The 20,256-nt window shown below is 39.8% G+C and overlaps 1 protein-coding gene across 18 annotated transcripts in view; it reads right to left on the bottom strand.

Moving 5' to 3' along the window:
• The window catches only part of col25a1 (collagen type XXV alpha 1 chain), a 124,208-nt gene that overhangs the window by 46,279 nt on the left and 57,673 nt on the right, over nt 1-20,256 (bottom strand). For all 18 annotated transcript variants that reach the window (XM_028990943.1, XM_028990391.1, XM_028989730.1 and 15 more), the window contains exons 3-4: nt 11,338-11,382; nt 8,229-8,236 (exon numbers count right to left, since the gene is read on the bottom strand). In XM_028990943.1, the coding sequence (XP_028846776.1) occupies nt 8,229-8,236; nt 11,338-11,382 (53 nt within the window). The remainder of the gene's footprint in view (nt 1-8,228; nt 8,237-11,337; nt 11,383-20,256) is intronic.

The following is a 20,256-nucleotide window of genomic DNA, read 5'->3' as shown; positions in this document are numbered from 1 at the left end:
CCTGGGTTCGAATCCCACTTACTACCATTGTGTCCCTGAGCAAGACACTTAACCCTAAGTTGCTCCAGGGAGACTGTCCCTGTAACTACTGATTGTAAGTCGCTCTGGATAAGGGCATCTGATAAATGCTGTAAATGTAAATATACATTGGATACAGAAAGCATTCAGACCCCCTTATATTTTTCACTTATATTTGTTATATTGCAATCATTTTTTCTCAATAATGTACACTCAGCTCCCCATTAAAAGACATATTTATTAACAAAGAAAAACTGAAATATCACATGGTCCTAAGTATTCAGAACCTTTGCTCAGTATTTAGTAGAAGTATCCTTCTGAGGAAAGATGCAACAAGTTTTTGGGGATTCCTCTGGATTTGGGGATCCTCTGCCATTCCTCCTTGCAGTCAAACTGAAATATCACATGACCCTAAGTATTCAGACTATGCTGTGACACTCATATATATAACTCAGGTGCTGTCAATTTCTTCTGATCATCCTTTAAATGGTTCTACACCTTGAGTCCAGCTGTATTTGATTATACTGACACACCTGTCTATATAAGACCATACAGCTCACAATGCATGTCAGAGCAAATGAGAATCATGAGGTCACTGCCTGGTGAGCCCCCAGACAGAATTGTGGCAAGTCACAGATCTGGAATTTGCTAAAAACACCTGAAGGACTCAAAGATGGTGAGAAATAAGATTCTCTGGTCTCATGAGACCATGATAGAACTTTTTGGCCTTAATTCTAAGCGGTATATGTGGAGAAAACCAGGCATTGCTCATCACCAAAACCGCTGGGCCACAGGTCACTGAGATATAGTGAAATACAAAGAAAAATGAAAAAGAGAGGGATTGACAACGTGCTACCAGCTTGATTTATAATTGTGGTTATAATCAGCGATTACAACCGTGAGAGCATGATGTTCTATTTAATGAGATTCTCTGTGCGCTCGGCACATACACATATACAAACACACACACTCTGCATTTCCGTGTGTCAGCAGCAAGGGTCACTGGCATTTCTGAATAACTGCTGTGTAAAATTAGCATTTGTGAATTTGTGTTTACACTTCTGACAGAGGGACAACATGGAAGTATGGGTTTTGTATAAATCGTCAAAAGAGGCCTTCGGCTGCATTAGACTATTAAAAAAAACCCTCGTATATTAAAAGCTCTGCACGACGTCATGTTAAAATTATTGGGCACATGCAAAAATGTGCTAAATGAATTTAAAGGACATTGTAACCTACCCATAATATAGTGAGATTAGGGTCCCTTCTGCCTAAGACCTTGATATTCAAAGCTGAAATTGGTGTTAAAAAAAACTGGAAAACTGAAATTATGATAAAGTTGTGTGACATGAATATACAATAAACATTGCCAACACAAGAGCTATTCAAAATGGCCCAATGCTATGTTAATGGGGAAAATATAACATTAAAAAAATAATAATGAGAAAGTGGAATGTTATATTTCTTATAAAAGCACATGCACATTTCTACAAAATATATAGTTTAATCCCTGGAAACATGAATGTAGTTTTAGTAGTAGAGGAAGAAGAAGAAATAAAAGAACAATAAATTGGCTGATTTTCAGCCAATTAATAATTGGTTTGACTAAAATATTTTTTTTTTTGTCTGTTCTATACTTGTAATATGTTGACTTAACCCAGTCAATATAGTACAGGTATAGAACAGACAAAAATAACTAAAATACAATTTTCATCGACTTAAGTGATGACATTTTAGTCTAGTTTTTCATTGACTAAAACTAGACTAAAATATTCAGACTAAAATAGGACTGTCACGATCCGGTCCGAAATGGGGTTGCTCCCCCATTGTTTCATTGTCATGTGTAATGTTCCCTAATCATTTTCACCTGTGTTAATTGTATAAAGCTGCCCTGTTCGTTTCTGTTCACTGTCAGGTCTTTAACGTTATGTTCCGTGTTCACCAGTGTCAACGTCTCGGATGTCTTCCCCTGTCCTGTGATTCACCATTAAACCCCTGTTTCGTGATGTCAGGTGATAGCGTCCTTCATTCCTCGTCTCCTCATCGTACACCTGCCGCGTCATGCCCGCAAGGACGTGACAGAAAGACCTGACCCACATTTGGACGCCACCTGATGCAGCCCCGCTGAGATCGGAGGAGCTGCGACTCGCCGGGAGGACGCCGCCAGCTTCCTTGTCCCTGGCCTTCCATGGCTTCTTGTTCTGCAGGGTCCCGACCCCTGCCTCTCAGTCCCGTGTCTGACGGCGTTGAAGGTGAGGAGCGGCCATTCAGCGGGGCGAGCCGGAGACTGACAGGGAGCGGCGGACGCATGCGAACGTGGTGCCGGTACCACACTGGCCCGAAGCCGTCTGCGCTGGAGAACCGCCGCTCGTCCATCTGGAATAACGGACCAGTCATTCATTCATTTATCATTCCTCCCTGTTCATCTCATCTTTTCTCTCCTCGACTCGAATCGATTCCTCTTGTCCACTCGAACCATTCAGACTCTGTGTTTGGACTTTCCTCCCTCCTTCATGGACTGCTTCGTCTGGCCCGCCAGGGGTCGTGCCATAAGAGGGGGGATTCTGTCACGATCCAGTCCGAAATTGGGTTTCATTGTCATGTGAAATGTTCCCTAATCGTTTTTCACCTGTGTTAATTGTATAAAGCTGCCCTGTTCGCTGTCAGGTCTTTAACGTTATGTTCCGTGTTCACCAGTGTCAACGTCTCGGATGTCTTCTCCTGTCCTGTGATTCATCATTAAACCCCTGTTTTGTGATGTCAGGTGATAGCGTCCTTCATTCCTCGTCACTTTTGGTCCTCTCCGTACACCTGCCGCATCATGCCCGCATGGACGTGACAAGGACTAAAATGCTCAGACTTTAAGCCGAAAGAAACCTGACTAGACTAAAATGAATCTGGACATGACTGAGACTAAAATGACAGTTGGATGCAAAGACTAGAATAAAACTAAAATTAAATATAAGTCGCACACTGCATCAAATTGGTCGTCCCAGAAGGAAGCATCTTTAAAAGAAAGCAAACAACTTGCTGATGACAAGAAGACTAAAGACATAGTACCTGAAACTATGCCCTGTGCTCTGATGAGACCAAAATCAACTTATTTAGTTTAGATGGTGTTAAGCATGCAGCAAACAGGTGAGGAGAACAAAGACAAGTGTGTCTTGTCAAGCATGGTGGTGGAGGTGTGTATTTTTGGGGGTTGCATGACTGCTGAACATAAATGCCAATATGTACTGTGACATACTGAAGCAGTGCACAATCCCCAACCTCTGCATATTTTCCATTTATTGTACTTGCCAAATTAGACATTAATGGCTGTGTGTTTAGTTATTTTGAGGGTATAGAAAATTTACACTGTTATACACAACTACTTCAAAGTGTCAAATCTTCTGTCAGGAATGACGGCACATGGACACATCACCTGTGCCCAATGCGGACAGCTATTAAAAGCCTGTGGCTCCACCCTCTGCACCGGTGGCATTTTCATGAACTCGTCCTGGCAACGGTGTATGTGTTTGTATTTTAAGTTCTGGCAATCGGCACACGCCTGCGGGCCAGTTTGTGTTTTCCACGTTATTCCCCGTTTTCGGCCACCGTGCCATGCTTATTTGTGTTTACTAAATTACATATATGTTCATAAACATTCTGAATATTCTGCATAATACCAGAAAATATATAGGCAATTAAAACAATCAGTGTGTCCGGTCTTCTGTTGAACACAGTGGGGAGTTTCTTTTCAGAAGGTGACCACATGCAAAAAGCAATACACCTGATACTTGCCCCTTTGTGCAGGCAGAACTTGTGTCAATGGCAGGCCTCCGTCTTTAAAGAAAAATGTACGTTGTTGATGGCAGACCATAAATTTGGAGTTTCTAATAAATCCAGGGTGGCAATTGCAGTAAAACACGGCCATAAAAAAAAAGAAAAAATTGGACTAGCTTCTGCCTTCTGGAAAAATGTCATTGGTATGGAGATCCAGGCTTGTAAACCAAATTTTCACAACCGTGACTATATTCACAAAATATAATTTTTTAAACTATTGTTTCACTCCTGATGTTCTAGGTCAAGTCTTCTGACAACATCAAGAAGCAAACGTACTTCATTTCAAATGAATCATAATTAAATCTGAAGTTCCTGCATACTTATTGACTTACCATCCCAATCTTATGATTGAAATTTGCATGCAAAAATAAACAAGAACACAGATCTTGTAAATAGTGAGGGGATGTAGCAATCACTCTTCAAGGCATTTCCTGAGGAAACATTAATGTTGCGCTGTGGTGAGTAACCCACTGAATGAATTTCTGCATGCACGCCTCAAACTTCGAGAAGAGTGAGGGAGAAAAAAGCTCTACCTCCAGTCTATGTGTTTTAGTTCTGCATCAGAGCCCTTCATCATATTAGCAAGAGCCCCGGGGGAATGTTCTTGGGTCTAATCGAGGACAGGGATGTGAGTTACCAGAGTGCGGTGGGCAGGAATGGATGACCACAAGTGGCTGGTGCTGCTCGGAGGAATCCCAATGCAGAGGTTAGACTGGGATATGGAAAAACCACACTGGAAAACTGGGAATGGCATCTGGTTCCCATATCCACACTGTATCACAATTAGTTCGGCATAAAATGACTTTCATGTCGTGTGCGTGCGTGTGCATGTGTGTCAGAGTGAGTTAAAAACGAGAAACAGTATAAGTCAATGTGTGTCATAAAAAGGTCCCAGGGCTTCTGCAGATCACTGTTCGAGTTCATTAGCAGGGGTCACCTTGTGTTTAGGGAGGCCTAGTCTTAGCTGCCACAGCTCTAATGAATCTAGCCAGAGGTGCTCAGCTAGTCAGACATGGCCAACAACAAAGTCACCACTTTACTGTTTAACTCATTCCTTTCTCTGCTGTTGCATTTACATTTCTATGTTGAGGCATTTTCATTTGGGGCATCATTTGTAAAGTTTTCAAAGCACTGTTCTGGCTGTGCTTTTTCACCACCCTTGATTTGCATATAATTTTTACTACTAATGAACTCAATGAATTCTAGAGAAGGAGCAAATCAGAACACTAACATCAGGTCAGTGCTACTCCAAATCATTTACTACTCATGTGGTTTTGTTGCAACATTCTGTGTGATTTCACAGAGCCTGAACCCTTTCCATAATAATTTCTCAAAAATATTAAAAACAACACAATACAATAGACTAGTAGATAGCATGTAAATGTATATACTGACCAATCCCAAAATGTGAACAAGCAAAGTAAATAAACACGAGTATTAAATTCTCCTTACAATTCTCCCCCACCCTACTGAACAAGACGATGGATATTCCTTACTATGATCAATAGTTGTCATGTGTTGTTTATGAAAGCAATAATTATCAATATAACATTGTTTTTCCTGACCCAGAAGACTTTTTGGTTAATAATAGATTTATGGATGGTAACTGAACTAAGTTCAAACCTTATATCTGAATGTCTCATATCTGAAAACATTTTGTTGCCATTCACAGGCAACCATTTTATTTTATTTTTTACAATTTATGATAAATAAATGTCCATCTCAGTTGTAGCGTTAGCAGAAAATGCTGGTACTATTTCATAAAAACCAAATGATCTGTCAGTGTCTTTGCCTACTTTTATTTTGTTGTAGTAATGTACTACAATTAATTAATTGATTAATTAATTAATTAAAAAGACACATGTAATCGGTGAATTTTTGCTGGTTATTTAATGTGCATTTGTAATAGACAAATGCACATTAAATAACTAGCAAAAATTCATAACCGCTGTGATGTTGGATCCACTGCAAAACAAGCTGTCAGGAAATTTAAGCAAAGGAAAAACTGAAATTTAGTCACCATAGACAACCAACCTGGGAATATTCCATGTACTACACATGGTTAGCCCTATAATGATGGAAAAGTGTATCTTTTCCATTTCTGCCATGTCTCAGGTTTTGACATTTCGACCTGCGTAATTCACTAAAATACAGAGGAGGGGAGCATTGGAGTCCCTGCCTGTCAGTTCACCTTTACCCCCGCAGCAAGTACTGTCCTTTTTTGCAGTATGAATATTCTAGCAGGCCCCATACTTTCCAAAATCCCTAAGTGGATCCATAGCACAGGCAGTGGTGGGGCTGACTAATTTCTTATTGATGAGGTGGGTTAAATGGGAAAGGGGAGGAGTACAGTACTCCCTTCCCAGTCTGTCGCCCTAACACCCCACACGGGCTTTATTCTGGCTGCATGTCCACTGGGGCTATTGACATCCCCACACCACCATAGAACAACAGGTATTTATTAGTACAGAGATTTAACTGGTAAAGATTGCTCTATGATTGCCCAGAAAGTGTGGACTGGTTTGCAGTTCCTTTACAATACTGCATATAGAAGTGCAGTAAACACATTTGAACATGTGAACAGATCACATGAGCTTCCTGTTGTATTTTTTTTCAGATTTTTGTTTTGCAAGGCTAATCAGATGCTGGTTTGTGCACATTTTCACACTGGCAGTGCTGCCTTTACTGGCTGATCAAAGTCCAGCTGGAAGATGTTTTATTAACAGGTACAGTGCATTATGGATGAGGGAAGGACTTGCACTCCCACATGTCACTAGTGCGCTTCCTATCCCGGCAACCCCACTGCATAATTAATCTCTTGTTTGTGACATATCATTCAAACCGAAAGCTTTTTGCTTTTGCCTGACCCTGACATAATCCAGTCCATTATTGACACACAACAAATGTATTTGTAGTTCTGAACTGTCCCCTGCTTAAATAATTATAGAGATTGTTGTACAGAGAGTAATGCATATTGTATATTCTGTATTCTTAAGAAGTACAGCATTAGCATAGATAAATATATGAGTAAAGGGACCTGCTAACCAAATTTTTCATACTGTGGAGCACCAATACGCAAAAACAAATATAGCCTATTGACTGTAGCAGACTTGAATTCAATACAATTGTATGTATTGTCTATAAAACCCTGTGATGTTTAGAAAAAGATAATCATTGATATGAAAAAGTATGGTCCTGGTATGAAATTGTTGCTGAAAATGTAACAATTGCAGAAGCGTTATAACTAAGATGGGCTTTAAACAGTGCAGGCCTTCAAATGATCTGTATGAATCTGCAGGACCTATTGTCTCTGAAAATTTAGGCCACACTCAGACATGACCAATTGTCCAACACTGAATGACTTCAAGTGCAAGTAAAAGATATAAAGTAGAAGTTTGATATAGAGTCTTCTGGGTATCTCACAGAATCCCATTCTAAGAGGGTGTCCAGGTTAAACACTACTGTGAAGCAAATTGGCTGAGCTACACAAAAAGATTCTTTAGCACCTGCGAACTCTCCAATGCTACGGCCGCCTCTATCAGTTCCTCCGGACTGGTACCTTCAAAGGCCTGGTTGTGAAAAGCCAGAGGTTATTAATCATTGTGGAGCCGAAGCGCAACTGCTGGATGGATGACTGATGACTGTATTGCAGGCCATGATGACAGACCTGTCGGTGAAGAACCAATCTGTCTAGACCACCTGTGTTCAGTTACAACTCTGACCTCGCGAGCATTCAGGAGGTTTCTGAAGGGGCAAAGTGTATTAGTTTACCACTTTCATGGTTTCACAGGGCTCGTGCTCTTATCATTCTCACACTAACCCTATAAACTATTTTAACAGAACACACACGTCTGCTTTGACCCGGTTAGCACCACACTGCACCCTGACTTTTTTAGAGCTCCTGATAGTTAAATATGGGCCTGTTCAGCTGTTTGTAGAACCAGACATTTTCCATCTAAGAGGTACAAAGAATTCTGTGATCGCTCTGCATTTAATGAAGTGAGACACAATTCACCCCCATTTTTAGTGCATGAGCTGGCAAAATATAAACTTGCTCTTTGGTAACCCTTATGGATGCCTCCAGGAAACCAAATCAAAGGGCAAGCTTTGCCATTAGGGGACAGCATGGATAAAATTAATCATATTGTCAGATTGTGAGGGCAGCACAGGCTGACTCAAAACCTCCACATTAGGTTGGATTGAGCAGATTTGCTATGGGATTTTGGTGAAGTAAAAGAGCTCTGTGGCGCACAGTGTAAGTAGGTCACAAAAAACATCCTTTATTGTCCCTTCTATCGCATGACTGTGTTATCTCTGTGTAATATTTACAGTCATCTTACCTGAAGTTCGGCTCAGACCCAAATCACAATTTCCATTGTACTTACTGGTGGTCCTGGAAAGGAAAAAAAAGAATGACAAAGATTAGTACTGAGTCACTGACAATCAAACATTGATTTCACAGTTGGCAGTGATGATTGAAGTCACTGTCACCACTAGACACATGATACTCCATATTTGACTCCTTTTTAAATGAGAGATTTGTTGGTACACGGTGTACCTATGCAGAGTCTTCTGCTTCCAGATGCTTCCATTTCCACACTAACTTTGGGGATTATATTTCCTCATAACTGCATAATTATGCTTTTATTTATACCCATGGCATTTAAACCTGGCAGAATGACAAATGTGCCTATCCTTGTATCATCTTACCAACAGTGATACAGCCATCAGTCGCATGACTTGGTTCTTTGTAGTGGGCTAGGTAAGATTTCACTGCTTGCAGTTAGTGCATTTTTCTGAATGTATTATTATCCACTTATTTCTTCTCAAATATTTTGAGGAAGAGAGAAACAACCCCTCCCTGACTGGGTCAGTGCTCCATGGTCTAATCTACTATATCAAAGACCCCTGCAAGCCTTTGTGGCACTTATTAAAAAGTGCAGCTGCTCCTTTATGGGCCTCTTTTTTTTCCTGTTTTAAGGTGAAGTGCAAATCACCACAGCGTCTCAATTTTTCAAGGTGGGGGGCATTCTGAGCGTCAGGAATCAGATTTGCCAACTAAATTGTGCAGGGTAACATAAATGTATTTCTAACATATGACCCTGTGAGCAGCAACATCATCATCAGAATATAGTTCTGTTTTGATCCCTGACTTTTGAGAGAACACCCAGTCAAAGATCTCCATCTGATAAAGTCTTTTAACCATTTTCTTTTTGGATTTGGTCAAATTAGCCACATTTTTAGAGAGAGCTAATTAACAGAGGAAAAAAGACTAAACGCCGCACAAGGAAGCTCAATGGCTCATACAAAGTGGAAAACACTGGCACAACCTCACACTGACCATCCTGCAGTCTGCTTTACACAACCACGGTCTCATATAGGAGTTCACAGCAGCCTGCACACCACGCCTCTACCCCACACTACTCAAACACTACACGCTCGATCCTTATTCACTGTGAGAAGCTCCAGACATTTCCAGTGAAGAGTCCCGTTGAACTGTAATTTGCAGGTAAACACCTTGGCCTTTCTGCAGTTTACCTCAGACGCCCACCCGCCTCAATTTAATGGGTTCCTCTCAGCCCAGGCAAAACCAGATGAAAGCCAGCTCAACTCCCTCACATGGGGTCAACAGGGTCCTTTGGTTTGGTGTACTCTGCTCTGGAAACAGTCAGGACACGCAAAACAGAGATCTCAATTCAGGGAGATTCGGCCCATACTTGTTCCACTCTGGTGGTGAGGGACTGCCGGCTGAAAGACGTGTCCTCAAAATAGATACTATTCCCTCTGCTTCGCTAACTGTGATAGATGCGAATGGAAGCATTTACATTTCTAATCTAAAGCCCATATGGCTGACCCAGACTTTACGAAGTTGAGGAAATGCACTGTAGTCACCCGCATGGTGAGTGAAAATACGGCCTGTGAAATGTTTACTTTTCTTTTTTAGCCAATGAGGCAGAGCTTCACAGTGGCTAGCAGTAAGTTCAAAGCCACCCATGCCTTTCTCAGAATAGCACATGACCCATGACCCAGGATATGACAGCACTATTAAGCACTAGGATGATTTCATGTTATCTACATAGAGACTTATATTGCTCTACTTACGAAACTGGTCATGTGGGCATGGGATATTTTGGGATATAATGGGATATTTTGATCCTTGTTTGGTTTAAATATTCTTTTCCATTTGACTTCTAAACCATGCAGATCTTGGCACCTAAAAACACAAGCTGTCAGCTGTACAATTGATTCTACAGATATTGCTTGACAGATACATTTCAGTTTAAGTTTAGTCCTGGAGTATTGTTCCTGCACACGACTCTGCAGAACATTCCAATTTGTTTGGTACAATGCACAGTATCTGCACAAGAAGAGCTGGCCTGTCTTTAAGAGGTGTAGACTATTCTGCACAATCTGAAGAAAATCTGACTGCACAAACACATTTGCTGCAGCAGTGGTTCTGGTTTATCAACCACTGCTTGTGAAGGACAGTGGGGTGATTGTTTTTAGTTCTACTCAGTGTCCTCTCTTCAGATCCCTGTCATGCCTCTCAGCATGCAGACAGTATTAGAATTTAGAAGTCAGCAGGAAGTGAAGTTGTAGTGTTCCTCAAACATGACAACATTATACTGAAAGCTGAATCCGAAACTCTCAGAAAACCAGTCAAATGTTCTGCAGAACAAAATGGTTAAAATATCATTTCTCTGTCTGAAGCTCTCCCATCATCTCTAAAAAACATTATGTAAATAAAGACTGCAGGCCAAAATCCATACCACCCTCATCCCTATTCAATCAGCATTTAACTGCTAACACAGACTGGTCTGTTTATAAGATTTGATATTAATTTGGAAAAATCTGTGACGTGGGAACCAAAACACTGAATACAAACAACAGTGAGTGTTTGAAATCCATCCTGCCTCATAATTGTGTTTTATTCATGTGACATGAAAGACATGTTGGAATTAACAAAAACTCCAGAGTAATATTTTATTTTTCTGTCAGCGCCTGCTCTTGCTTTCTAATGCAGCAACGTAACTGCTACCTCATGGCCTTCTGTGTAACTGAAATCCAGTTTTTTAAATAAGATTTTTCCGATTTTCATTTCAAAGGGAGAACCTGATCTGATATGGGAGACAGTAATGCCTCGATAGTACAAATAAAGTCAATTACCTCTGCTGCTGGCTTTCCATACTAAATTTTTTATGCACCAACATGGCCTTTACATGTTTCTCAAACTCAAATCTATCACACTGTGTGTGGGTAGGTCACCACTGAAATGTCCTCTCTATGGAAATCAGGCCCAGTTGAACAGGATTTAGTGGGCTGGCTGAATCTCTGGCTTCTTACTGGAGGTCCACCAAAAGTGAATTAGTTGCAATGGACAGCAAAAGAGGCCAAAACCCGTTTTCTCAAATGTCACAGATTCCAGTACACATACACACAGATATACAGACTTCTGCACTAGGCAGAAGTAAAACTATACAAAGAAATACTCACCAGTTTCTCCATCACGTCCTCTTCTTCCCCGCTTCCCTGGTGGGCCTGGATTCCAAAGGAGAAAGAATGTCATTTTCAGGCTTCCTTTCACTTGGTCAACAGTTTTACATTTTTTTTCATGTCACTGCTTTTGCTGGTATTTCAGTGTCTTGGACTTCAAACTGCCATAAAAAGCACTCTTTAGAAAATGGAAGCTTTGTCAAAATATTTCTTTTGGATGCTTTGTTCCCCTCAAGGCTACCCTGAGGTTCATTAAGTATTTAGAGGTCAAGAACTGCAATGGGAAAATGGCACATACTGTCTTGCTACATGTATTAGATTATTTTAAAATCCCATTTATCTTTTTTGTTCAAAATTTGTGTGCATGGTTGCCTTGATTTCTATTTTGTTTTGCCATGGCAATTTCAGTTATTTTTCCTTGCATCTCTCTAATGAACAATGTCAATCTGAAACTTCTTAGGCAGTAATTACACGCATTGTCAACTCTTCATTTCTGGAAAGATGCTTTGTAAAACCTATGCAATGAGCTACACATAGCCATTCTTCCATAATTAGGTAGATACACATATGGTAGGCTGTGGCAGACATAAGTGTTTGGGTCAACCTTAAATGAAATTCCCACTGTGTCATGTAGTTTTATAATTTTGTTCAATAATAAAAGGTATCAGATTCAATTTTTAAATGCCATTATCAACAGAACAAGCCATTAACAATACAACAACTAGCTATGGATTTAAAATGTAAACCACACATATACTCCTGAAAAAACTCTAAAGGTCTCTTAACATAAAAACTTCACTTTGTGAGATTATTTAACATTAATACAAGTTCCCCTACCCTGTCTATGGTCCTGCAGTGGCTAGATTGGTGAGAGATGTGAAGGGTGCTTTGGTCATTCTGCTTCGCCATTCAGAGAGTGGTAGCTCAGATGGTCAGATCTGGCATTTAGCCCATTATGTAATCATAAGTAGCCTAATTTTTTTCTAGAAAAACATTGACATGACTTCCTGTCTGCGCCGAACTTTGTGGTTGGTGAATGGTGTTGATGACACCATCGGTGTTGATTTCCGCAAATGCCCCCTCAACCTTTATAGGCCACCCTCCTCCTCCCTAATATTTAAAGCTACAGACACCACAATCTCATTGTGGGACTGGTTAAAGTGGTTGTAATTCTGCAACAAAAGTTGAATTTCAGAAAGAGACTTCAGATACAGTATTAGGGGACAACTAAGACATATATAAAAGCGGAAAAAAATTCACATCAGGGGACCACTAATACCGGTGGAAAATAACAAGTTAAAAAAGGTTCAAATTGCAAATCGAAAAAACAGTAGCAAGAGACAAAAGAATAGAGTAGCAATTTCTTGGAGACTGCATTTAAACTCAAATCAGCTGCTCATCAGCTGATCAAATGTTTAAGACTATAATCCAAAGAACACATTGATTCTTTTATTAACGTTATTTTTGATCATTTAAAAACATTTCAGTGGCCTGATGGGACTATTGCTCCATGCACTGAAGGCGGTTTTATGGAAGGGCATCCATATTTTGGAACTGATGCCCATTTTTGGAAACATGCCTTGCCATCCTTCCCCAAATGTTCTCAATGGGATTTAAATCAGGACAACATAGAAGGTGGCCAAAAAGAGTGCCATTTTCCTGCAAGGGGTCCTCCATAAGGCCAGTAGTGAAAAGATCCTGCTGAAAGATTACCGCAGAGATGAGAGCCATCAGTCAAGAGATATATCTGATCTATACTCCCTTGCTTCCAGGCAAAATCGGGCAAGTGTGGAAGTAGATGTTTTTTGTTATTTAAACCCTTCTTTTGCAGGTGACATTTTATGGTTATTGGGCTGCAGTTAGCATCGGTAAGGGCCTTCATTTGGGTTGAAAATTGGCCTTTGTCTTCACCGACAGCCCGTTGGATCCTCCAGCTTAGTGAGGTAACACTTGGTGTCTAACACTTGGCTTTTTTGTCCCATAACATTCAGGATCTTTTCAGAAATTTAAAATGACACTGCGACCATCCTCAGCAGTTATGGTGAACTGTGAGAGACTTATACATCTCAGCAATCCTGCCACGTTTGAAGACAGAAACACTTTTTCATGAGGAGGTTATGACAGCTCGAATGCCTGTCAGATAACGTTTGATCAGCTGATGAACAGGATATTTGAGGTTAAACGCAGTTTTTTATAAAATGCTTTTTTTTTACCTCTTTCTCGTATTTTAATTTTTTTGCATTTTGAACCTATACTTTAGATCCACCAATGCGAATGCAAAAACCTTTCCAATTCAGCTATGTATTTCCAATTTCACAAGTACCATGTGGACAAGTGCTTGAAATACCCTTGAAATGCCCAAACTAATCAACTCATCTACTCTGGAGGTAAACATATTGTGGCCATATTTTGGTCAGGCATCATGCAATTCTTAAACAATTAATGGAGAAACATTAATAGACACAATGCACAATACAGGGAGTGCAGAATTATTAGGCAAGTTGTATTTTTGAGGAATAATTTTATTATTGAACAACAACCATGTTCTCAATGAACCCAAAAAACTCATTAATATCAAAGCTGAATGTTTTTGGAAGTAGTTTTTAGTTTGTTTTTATTTTTAGCTATTTTAGGGGGATATCTGTGTGTGCAGGTGACTATTACTGTCCATAATTATTAGGCAACTTAACAAAAAACAAATATATACCCATTTCAATTATTTATTTTTACCAGTGAAACCAATATAACATCTCCACATTCACAAATATACATTTCTGACATTCAAAAACAAAACAAAAACAAATCAGCGACCAATATAGCCACCTTTCTTTGCAAGGACACTCAAAAGCCTGCCATCCATGGATTCTGTCAGTGTTTTGATCTATTCACCATCAAAATTGCATGCAGCAGCAACCACAGCCTCCCAGACACTGTTCAGAGAGGTGTACTCTTTTCCCTCCTTGTAAATCTCACATTTGATGACGGACCACAGGTTCTCAATGGGGTTCAGATCAGGTGAACAAGGAGGCCATGTCATTACTTTTTCCTTCTTTTATACCCTTTCTTGCCAGCCACGCTGTGGAGTACTTGGACGCGTGTGATGGAGCATTGTACGGCATGAAAATCCTGTTTTTCTTAAAGGATGCAGACTTCTTCCTGTACCACTGCTTGAAGAAGGTGTCTTCCAGAAACTGGCAGTAGGACTGGGAGTTGAGCTTGACTCCATCCTCAGCCCAAAAAGGCCCCACAAGCTCATCTTTGATGATACCAGCCCAAACCAGTACTCCACCTCCACCTTGCTGGCGTCTGAGTCACACTATAACTCTCTGCCCTTTACCAATCCAGTCACGGGCCCATCCATCTGGCCCATCAAGGCTCACTCTCATTTCATCAGTCCATAAAACCTTAGAAAAATCAGTCTTGAGATATTTCTTGGCCCAGTCTTGACGTTTCAGCTTGTGTGTCTTGTTCAGTGGTGGTCGTCTTTCAGCCTTTCTTACCTTGGCCATGTCTCTGAGTATTGCACGCCTTGTGCTTTTGGGCACTCCAGTGATATTGCAGCTCTGAAATATGGCCAAACTGGTGGCAAGTGGCATCTTGGCAGCTGCACGCTTGACTTTTCTCAGTTCATGGGCAGTGATTTTTGCGACCCTGTTGACTATTTTGAATGAAACGCTTGATTGTTCGATGATCACGCTTCAGAAGCTTTGCAATTTTAAGAGTGCTGCATCCCTCTGCAAGATATCTCACTATTTTTGACTTTTCTGAGCCTGTCAAGTCCTTCTTTTGACCCATTTTGCCAAAGGAAAGGAAGTTGCCTAATAATTATGCACACCTGATATAGGGTGTTGATGTCATTAGACCACACCCCTTCTCATTACAGAGATGCACATCACCTAATATGCTTAATTGGTAGTAGGCTTTCGAGCCTATACAGCTTGGAGTAAGACAACATGCATGAAGAGGATGATGTGGACAAAATACTCATTTGCCTAATAATTCTGCACTCCCTGTAGTTTTAGCTTCATACTTTAAGATTATTGTGGAAGAGGCCTAAATAGTACAAATTATTTGAGAATTGTGTTAGCATTCTTTCAAGTATTTTATTATATGTATATTTATTATATGGTTTGTGGTGGGAATTGTATTCAAAGTGCTATTAAACGTTAACTTCAATTACTACTCAGTTTGCTACTCATTTATGGAGGGGTAATGCATTGTGCAAGATATACCTCCTTGTTTTGATTCATAATTGCTTTATCAGAATACGTTAAAAGGTATGGGAACAAAATTAAACAATTCTAGGTTTCAAAACTCTCTAAATTGTTTATGATTTGACACATTGTGAACACAGTAGTGATTAGACTGATTACAAACATAAAATCCAGAAGTTTCATTTGTGCATAAATGGACATGACGATGTCTGAATCAAGCAACATGTTTGACAGAACTGGTTTATCGGATGACCTCAGGTCAATTCTTCATCTGGGTGAAGAACCACTTTCTTGGCAGCAGAAAATATGTTGTGAGAGTGGCTTCAGTAAGTTTGCCCAATTGTTAGAATACATTCAACAACAGCTGCAATCTTTCAAAACATCTTCCTCATGATGGGCTAAATTTTACACAGTTCAAAAAAGCAGAAAAAGCATCAAGTCCATAAATGCTGTTTACCCTTGAAATTGAGCCTGTGGTAAGTTATAAGATGTCTAAGGACATCATTCCATGCCTCAGACATTGCTTCTCATGACCCCCACCTGAATGCTAAAAAGCCAATCGACAGCCAATCGAGCGATGCTGTACTTCCTGACAAATTTAACCAGAACCTTCATGAACTTTCCCTGTAAGAGTGGAGACACTGGTTAGAGGCAGCCATTCATCCATTCCTTGTCCTCAAAGACCACAAAAACCTGGCATAAATTTGAGAGGCACAACAGCTCAATCCTCGACAGGCCAGGTGGGCATTGTTCTTCACCCGCTTTGACTACACCCTTTCCTACTAACAAGGGACATGAAACACCAAAGCAGATGCCCTCTCCCAATTGCACTCCAGCAACAACCACTCCCAGAACACAATCATCCCACTGGCCCACATCCTCACACTTTTAAAATGGAACCAGTTCCAGACAGTCATGGCGGAACACACCAATGAGCCCCCTCCACCAGGTACCTACGTACCCTACGTACCCACGTCCACCCAACCACAGGTACTGCAATGGGGGCACCACAACTCTCTCACCAAACGTCCCGGCCACCAAACAAATCCAGTGAATGTTAGTGGATCTTTTTCCAAGGCTGCCCAGTTCATCGAGCTCCTTGGCCTGAGCCAAAAGAACATCAAGGCTTATCTGAGTTTTGCCATAATTCATCTTGATGAAAATTCTCTGTGGACTGAGGAGACAGAAGTTTAACTGTTTGGAAGGTGTGTCTATCATAGATTAGGACCATGGGGCAGAGGTGACCTAGCAGTTAAGAAATTGGCACCGTAATCAAAAGGTTGCCTAAACCTTCTGATTAGCGCTGTAAAAAAAAAACCTCATTGCAAGTTATCGCAAATGCTTGGTTGCAGCTGTTGCTAATAAGGGTGGCTTAACCAGTTATTAGGTTTAGGGGCTAATCACTTTATCGCGTGTAGGGCCATGAAGGTTTGTTTTTTTTTCTCTCCCTTAATAATAAAATCCTTCACTTAACTGGATTTGTGTTTAATATTTAATATTATTTGATCTGAAACATTTAAATGTGACTAACATTCCATGTTAACATTCTGACTAACATTCCATGTTAGTCACATTTAAATGTTTCAGATCATCTAATAAATAAATAAAAAGTAAGAAATCAGAGAGGGGGCAAAAACTTTTTCACACCACTCTACCAACAATTTTCTGCTGTCCTTTTTTCCTCACATCCTTTCTGAGCTCTTTTTGTTTCCGCTGTTTTCGCAAATGTATATTAATCTGCCATGCATGTCCTCAGCTGAAAACATATGTGACTTCCCATAATTTTAATGCTGAGTTCAGTATTTTATTTTGGAAGATACATATTGGTTCATCTTAGAATATAATATATGGAAGCAAGTAAAATAAGTAACGCAGAGAGCAAATACAGTAAATACATATTTGTTTTCCATACCAACTCCATCTGATATTATCACTATATTCCATTGTAAAACACTTTTACAAACCTGCATTGTTTTCAGTTTAATGTAATGATCAAAACTCATAATCTAATCATTTGAAACTCCAAACACTGAGCCAAGAACACCCGAACAAGAAATTATGCCTGAGATCATACTTTAAAATAACATGCTTATGCCTCTTTCAGATACACATATGGACTGTGTTCATAAGAGCATGTAAACATTTCTTTACTTAATTAGCCTACAACTTAATGGGCATCTTTAGAAAAACTTTAACACACATATTGTGTTATAAAGCAGTTTCATAGTTCACATTAATTTAGGAACCCTACTGAGAACTTGCCTATTTTTGTTTTTGAGAACAATTAATTTATACTGACACACACCTACATGTTTTCAATCTTAAATGTGCATGTGTGTGTACATGTTCCATCTCCTGAGAGTCATTTTCAGTTTTTTTTTTTAGATTCAATTGAGGGAGACTGTTTGCTCTGATTTATGAATACCAAATGACTTGAGGCCATTCCTATTGTTCACAGCTGATTCATATAAATACATTATACTGAATGAATTTGGGAAGACAATTGTGCCAAATCTGGGTACTTGTGGCTAGTTCATTCTAAAATGTGAATGCAACTCTTACCTAAAACAGTTGGAGAACAGGGCTTTTGTCCAGGGGAAAATAGATTAAAATCCAACAAGTCTTGTTTTACATTAGAGGCACAATACATTTGAGTCGTGCAAAAAACTAATTCACTCTAAAACTGAATGTCCTGAATGGAACTGTTGTTTTAATGCAGAATTGTGTTGCAGTTCTGCATGCATAGCTCTTAAGATGCAGACATTGCCATATTACAGTATGTGTAATATGAAAGCCTCAGGCCAAATTTTCTAAAATGGCTCAGCAGCAATGCCAGGTACTTGCGCTGGGTATTTGGCTGGGAATTTTACAGGTTACTGAATGATATCCACATAAGCACAGTTTTCCACAGGCCTAATGATGTAGATTATAATCCCATCCTGTCTGATTTTTGGATAAAACATTGAACTAGAAAGATATTATATTCACACCCCCATTCAAATTACCTCTGAGAAAATGCATAGGTTCAAAGTTCTGAAAAAAGGCTTCATTGGCTGAATGAATTAAAAGCTAAAATGTGTTAGTGCCTCAAGTTACTCAAACTAACAGAAATGCTTAACACAGAGAGGAAGAATATTTCAGTGATGTAGCCGCAGTCCTTGACAGTGAATAAATAAATGCATGAAAACTCAATTGCAAGTTGACAGTTTACATATTCAACCTGCCCTTGAGAAATTCTTGGACAGTTGGGCTGTGTGTTTTAATGAGAAACATTCTTTTGAGAATGAAGTGCAAAAGGTGACAGCATTAAGAAAAAAATGGCACAGAAATGTGCTTTAAATTTTCATATTGCCAGATGTATTTATGTAATCTGTAACTGAATCCTGACAAAAAACACAGCCAAATACAAATACATATATGCTGGTGCTTGTGAATATTTGTGTAAATAAATAACTTTGCTCTCACTCCCCGAACATTTTCATATCATTATGTCTAATAGGCTATTGTTTGCTCATATATTTTATTTCCATTTTCCACTTTGCACATGCAGGATTCTTACCAATTTCTGCAAATCTAGCAGCAAGTCCCCAAACCTCAGCACAGATTTCAGTCTCCACATGTAGTGCTGTGGTCTATCACCAGTTTAGACACTTTAACCTTCCTGACCTCCCCACCCCTGATTTCTCACACTGTTTAACCCATCTCACGATGACCTGAGATGGGGGGAATTGTACAAGGAAAGGTGAAGAATAAAGCTGATGAATTAGTGTGAAGAATTCTGTTCATTGGGAAAGAAATTATGATTTTATGTGGTTAAAGTGGTTAAAGAAACACACTAAGAGAAAAGGCAGCCATGAGGATTGATAGGCAGAGTCGATGCTTCTAGCTACTCCACCCAGAGAATATATGACTGATATTTAACACACATTACTTTACATTAAGGGTTCTGAAATATTAACTGAACCATGTCATTATAAAAATGATGAATAACAGCATTATTCATCATTGGCATCAGCAATTTATCCTTTATGGACGTCAGTTCTCATAGTGTCAGTCCACACAGTTTTCTGTGTATGAAGAGTTAAAAGACTGTGTGTGTGTGTGTGTGTGTGTGTGTGTGTGTGTGCCTGTATGTGTGTGTTTTAGGTGTGTCTGGTGGGTCATTGAGCAAACAGATCCATGACTCACATCTACCATGGGCTGTGCAAGTATCTTTCAAATGTATAAACGATGAGCAGTCATGAAGTTTAATAAATGTGGATCCTATGCCACAAGCTTAAAGACTGGTTTTTAGGAGATTAATTTATTATGTGTGCCCTATTATTGGTAATGACACTCGCCCATGTAGTGACACCACGTGCTCAAGTCACTGAGGGAATTCATTTATGTTGCTTTCTCAGCTCGTGTCTGCAAATCTCCCAGACGTCACCCCAGAAAAATCCTAGACTAATTATGTTAAGTAGCATTAATTAGGCATGAGGCTGTAACTAATTAAAAACAAACTAATTATGCATGCATTTACATCAGTTCTCCCCTGCTGTGCTCATACGCCATTCCTTAATTCATGCTCACAGTCAAGGGTTTAACACAAATGTGAAATCTTCTGATGACGAGTCTGAGAAGAGCTTTTATCTCCTTTGGTTAGTTGATTCTCCACTTCCTATCTCCTGTGATAGACTTCAAGCAGTCCATTACTTTTGGCTTT

This window comes from Denticeps clupeoides, chromosome 1 (assembly GCF_900700375.1).
Source record: "Denticeps clupeoides chromosome 1, fDenClu1.1, whole genome shotgun sequence".
NCBI lineage: Eukaryota > Metazoa > Chordata > Actinopteri > Clupeiformes > Denticipitidae > Denticeps > Denticeps clupeoides.
The sequence above is the reverse complement of the archived record's forward strand: the minus strand, read 5'-3'. Positions and strand labels throughout refer to the sequence as shown.